The 5687-nt window shown below is 46.1% G+C and overlaps 1 protein-coding gene across 1 annotated transcript in view; it reads left to right on the top strand.

Moving 5' to 3' along the window:
* The first annotated feature begins 6 nt into the window (after positions 1-6).
* CUNH3orf58 (chromosome unknown C3orf58 homolog) overlaps positions 7-5687 on the top strand; it is a 32058-nt gene continuing 26377 nt past the window's right edge. The window contains exon 1 of the mRNA XM_019503548.1: positions 7-690. Within this exon, the coding sequence (XP_019359093.1) occupies positions 37-690 (654 nt within the window). The 5' untranslated portion in view covers positions 7-36. The remainder of the gene's footprint in view (positions 691-5687) is intronic.

Genomic DNA, 5687 nt, shown 5'->3' with positions numbered 1-5687 from the left:
CTGCGGCGCGGCGCGGGCCGGAGCCGGCGCGGGACGATGCTGCGGCTGGGGTCGCTGAAGTTGGGGCGGTTGTACCGCTACGTGAAGCTGGCGGTGCTGGGCAGCCTGGCGGCGGCGCTGGTGCTGAACACGCACTCGCTGCTGGCCTCGCTGCAGCGCAACGAGCTGGCGGAGCGGCGCTTCCTGCAGCTCAATAAGTGCCCGGCCTGCTGGGGCACCAGCTGGTGCCGCAAGTTCCTCAACGGGCAGCTGCGCCTCGAGAGCTGGGGCCGCCTGCGCCTGCTGGACGTCTTCAACGTGAAGAACGTGTACTTCGCGCGCTACGGGGAGCCCCGCGAGGGCAGCCGCCGCGTCGTGCTCAAGCGCCTCGGCTCCGCTCAGGAGCTGGCCGACATCGACGCCAAGATCTGCCGCCGCGCCACCGGCAGGGGCCGCTGCGACCTGCTGCAGGCCCTGCCCGCCACTGAGTTCGCCAGCCTCAACGGCGACGTGCGCCTCCTCACCCCCGCTGCCGTGGAGGGCTGGTCGGACCTGGTGCACTGCCCCTCGCAGCGCCTGCTCGACCGCCTGGTCCGCCGCTACGCCGAGACCAAGGACTCGGGCAGCTTCCTGCTGCGCAACCTCAAGGACGCGGAGCGCATGCAGCTGCTGCTCACCCTCGCCTTCAACCCCGAGCCGCTCGTGCTGCAGGTAGCGGCACTCCCCCTGCTCTCCTTGGTGCTGCACGGGCCTCCCGCGGGGCAGGCCTGGGCCTCGCCCGCGGCCCCTTGGGGGTGGTGCTGCCGGGGCGGGGCGGGGCGGCCGTGGAAACCAAAGTGTCCTGGGAACATAAGTCCTCGCGCGCGGGAGGCCCGTCTGCGCGGCGCAGGGAGAGGCGTGTGCCTCCGAGCGGCAGCGGTGAGGGCTGCGCAGGGCTTTGCGAGTGTGGCACCGCTCCCGTGGCCGCACACTCTGCTGTGCTTGACCCCTGCTGCCAGGATGCTGTTGTCTTGCTGTCTCGGTGGAGAGACTTTTACTCTTCGGCCCTCATCGGGAGCGGGGTGGGGGGAAGCTGTTCTGCAGGTAGCAGGCTTGGCTACACTGTGTTTGAAGCAACAAAAGCTTTCTGGTAGATGTGCTCCTCTTTTTCCCTGTTTTGAATATGACGTTTTAATACTGCCCGCTACTAAGAGCTAGTTAATTGTTTTGCCCAGTGATTTTTCTTTCTTTCTCCCAAGTCAAGTTCAGCACATCATGGACAGGGGCTATTGTTTTAATGGTATCATTTTTCCATGTAATTAAACTGGCTCCTGTTGGAGCTCGGTGCCAACATTGTACTGGTGTGAAAGCTCATTGAAGAGCCAATAAAGCTCTTTGGGTAAGACATTTTGGGTAAAATGCTTAGATAGTCATATTTTGCAGTCTAAATGTGTACCCACAGAGTAGGGAGAAGAATTCCCTTTTATAACAGCTCTTTGCTTTTCTTATGTTGTCTAAGTAAGAATAGATATTTCTTTAGATGTTTGTCCTTTTGACTTGGGTGACAGTGCTTTTTACTAGAAACCTTGGGTTTTAAACATTAGGTGTGTATATGCAGAACATTGCTGGTCTTTGTTATGTGGTTCTAGTCAGCTACCTTTGTCCTGAATAAATATTTAAACTTGGAAGTTTATTCCCTTTTTTACATTTTTGCTGTCATCACCGTTTATGAAATGCCAAGTAGGTGCTTAGTGTGTGATCTGTAGAAAATTGCTGGATTAAGGCTTGGTCCAGTCAGTCTTTGTTTTGGTCTTATCATCCGTGAACCCCATGGATACTTGAAGGAGGCAGTCTAAATGTATCTGAACATACTATTGTAGAATTACGATTATAAACATAAATCTGTTCATATTGTATCATAGTTCTCTAGATGTTTGGCCAAAACACCTCAAACCAATTGCCACATAGTTAATTGCTGTGGACTTTAATGTCCAGTGAATTTAATGTCTGGTGACTCCTGTCTAGAACAGTCATTTAGGAATATGTGCTTGTGTTTAATATATTTAAAGAGCTGCTTTCAACTTGAACAGTAGTTACATTTTTTAATAGTTTAATTTTTTTGTTTTAAATGCTAGACCACTTGCCCTTCAGCCCCCAGTCAATTTTTGTGATGTTGTAAATTTTTTTTTTTAAAATTCAAGATGATTTTCCTTCCTCCTTAATGTAAAAACACTCCATGTAAAGAACTTACTGATCTTTGTGGTACAAAAGATGAGGCACACTCTGTAGTCAAATGAATCCAGTAAATAAACCAAAAAATTACATTTCTCTGAGATTTAAATTATGCAAGAGGCAAGGTTTTTTTGTGATATCTTTTACTGGACCAACCATACAGTTGAGACGGGTTTGATAAGCTTTTGGGTATGCTCTGCCCTTCCAGACCTGAGCAAGGATAGTGTACATCCAAAAGCTTACCTAGATCTGGAGGGGCAGTGCATACCTGAAATCTTGTCAAAGACCTCTCCGCCAGCTGTCTGCCAATAAAAGGTACCACAAAATAACAAAAAAAACCCTTTCCTATTGTAAATATCCCGGACCCAATAAAAGGTATCGCATACACAAAAAACCAAACAAAACACATTTCGTCTTGTAAATATCCTGGACCATCATGGCTGCAATAACACTCTGACCTTATTTTTAATTATAGGAATTACAGACGTAAATTGTAATAGTAGCTTAACATACAAAACAATTATTTTGACTTTTGCTACTTTGTAGGTTTAGCTGTGAATGTAAATCCTAAACATTTACTAATAAAAGTAAATCTGTAGCTTGGTAATTTGATGTTGGTTTTGAAAATGGAGAGAGGTGAATTGCCTAACTTGTAAAATTAAGACGTGCACTACAGAAAAAGGTGATATCTTCACTGCTGGCTATCAGTTTTAATTTCTTCCTCCACATTGCCATAAATTAATAACTACCTTGATGAAAATTCAGGCCAGGTGTTGTTTGAACCAGGTGCGTCCAAATGTATCTGAATTTTAACTCGGGTAATCCTGACAAACAAAAGCATATTTGCAGACCAAATCTAAAATGATGAAAGTTGTTAAATCATAGTAAAGCTAATACAAACTAAAAAAAAATAGTAACTTGAGTTTTGGATTAATTTTGTCTCATGTTATTTTATAAACAGTAGAGTCTATTAATAGAGGGTTGCCTGCTGTAGACTATAAGAGTAAGTGGGACTGGCTGATGAACATAATCTGTATCTCTTCCCTTCTTTCTTCCTCAGTTGCCTAGATCTTGTTTGAAATCTGAAGACCCATTTCCTTTACGTTGTAACTTTTAAATCCTGTAATATTATATAATATATTAAATATATCCATAATTTTCTTTTGGTTTTAAAAAATTCCCAAAAATAAAGCGGCTTGGTCAATATAGAGTTGGACAAACAGGTTCTTTGCTGCCATCCCCCGCCCCCCCAGCGTATTATTTTTGTTAGCTGGTGGCAACTTATGTTTTCCTGTGGATTAGGTGTGTAAGTAAATATTGAATTCCCTGTTATAATTGTAATTTAAAGGATGACTGAAAAAGATAGTGTAAGCTTAGAGTTGTTTTAAGAGTTCCTACTTTGTTTCATTTATGTTAAACAGTCAGTAAATGAATGTAGAGCTTTTACAGAACTAAACCTGCATGTAAAAAGCATACTTGCTTCATTGTCTTAGAGAGACAAGGAATGAAGTCATTCCACTGCAGTGAGGAGTGAGATATTTTGAAATATAGTTTTGTTTTAATTTGGAATGGGAAAAAATAAAAACTTTCAGAAAGGCAGAGGAGCCTTAGCCTGCTGATGGTCTCTGCTTGGCTGTCTCAAACTGGATGTTGGACCTTCAACTATGAAAGAGCTTCAGGGATGGGAGCTGGTGCTCCTTGGTTCCTTGACATCCTGTGCCAAGAGCCTCAACATTTGACAACTATAGCTTCTTGTCGCTTTGTTGCCTGTTAGGTTGCCTGGTGCAATGTAGCCTGGGAACTGTGGAGGCATTGAGGAGTTTGGGACTTAAGCCTACCATGTAACTCCATATGAGAATATCAGGTGAGCTCTTGAGCTGAGTGGGTGGGCTCAAAGGAAACTAAGGTTCTGTTAGGAATCTGTCTACTTGGGTTCTATTAAAGCTCTGTCATAATTGGAATGGCCTCTGTAAAATGTTTTCAGTTTAAGTTAATTAGTATTCTCTGGAATATGTTTTCTTGGAGAGTTTCAGACCTGCTTGACTTCTAATAGCATTAAGGCTAGGGACAGACATTCAAAAAGCCTGAGCCTGAATTAGTTCTATCTTTGCAGGTTAGTCTAACATGGCTAGGCTGAACTGGTTTCAGACCAGAGACATCCTCTCTGGACTGACGAAATTCAGGCACATGCCTGCAGTGGTGCAGGCTAAAAGCCAGGGGGATGCTAGAGCCTCCCCCCTTCCCTTCTTCAGGGAGCTGAGCAGAGGGGGGTGTGGCTAGGCCCCCGTAAGACTCTCATTGGGGAGTGTCGCCAGACCCAGGCTAGCACTCTGAGGCAAATGGTGGGGGGTAGGGGTGTGCAGTGCACGCATCTGTTCACGATAATGGAGCTTTTCAGTCTCCCTGCCTGCTTTGTCTTACTGTCTGCAAGAAACTGACAGGCAAGCAAGCCAGCTGGGGGCTGATGGTGATAATGGTCTTTATCACCAGCTTGACAAAACAATGGTTTCTCTCCATTGCTTCAGACTTCTTAAACAGCAACAGCTGACCTGTTGATTGGCTCCAAACAGCCCTAAGCAGTCACTGTTCTGTCTGTCTGTCTCAGTGAAATTGGAGAGACATGCACAGAGACACCTCTTGGCATTAGCTAGCATACCACATGCCTTGGGTCTGTGCTGTGGGAGCTGGGGGGATTTCCTGCTTGAGCAGCGAGGGTGGGGTAGGGTGGGGGAAGCCAGGCAGACCCTGCTGTGTCTGTAGTCTCTGCTGGAGCCCTACACAGCATTAGCTAGCATACCACATGCTGGGTATGGTCTGTGCTGTGGCAGAGAGGAGGAAGGGGGATCCCTGCTTAAGCAGCGAGTGGTGAAGGGGAAGGGGGCATGGGGAAGCCAGCAGACCCTGATGTGCCTGCAAGTCTCTGCTGGAGCTCTGGCCAGGGAGCAGAGGGGAGGAGCCAGCCCTGCTGTGGAGCAGAGAGCTCAGCCCAGCCCAGACAGCATGCCGGGATGCTGGGGACTCTGATTTAACTTAAACCAGTAGGGGGTCTGGGACAGACATTGCATAAACAGGTTTGACCCAAATCAGTTAAGTCTGATATTACCTTCAGCCAGGTTTATCTCAAATTGGTTTCAGCCATTTTGAAACTGGTTTATATGCACTCAGCATCTGCTCTGTTACCAGTTTAAATCAGTTTCTGATCACTTAAACCGGTTTATGTGTAATGTCTGTCCTAGCCCAAAAGCTCATAAAATTAAGTCATTTTTCATGGCCAAATAAATAAATAATCTTAACTACCTACTTTTTTGGGAGAAGTTTTGGAACATAACAGATGTGTTTCATTAAATCAAAAACCATGCAGACTGCACCCTTCACTTTTTGATCAGCGCAGTTATTTGAGGAACAGTGGAACTGCTTGGAAATGCAAACAACAAATGTGTAGTGACATCAACATGTAGTGTGTGAGTTCGTGCTGAATTATATAAGGACTGAATTAA

This window comes from Gavialis gangeticus, unplaced genomic scaffold, assembly GCF_001723915.1.
Source record: "Gavialis gangeticus isolate Ggan-Ray unplaced genomic scaffold, GavGan_comp1, whole genome shotgun sequence".
Lineage (NCBI taxonomy): Eukaryota > Metazoa > Chordata > Crocodylia > Gavialidae > Gavialis > Gavialis gangeticus.
Note: the sequence above shows the minus strand (reverse complement) of the source record. Positions and strands in the feature narration are given on the sequence as shown.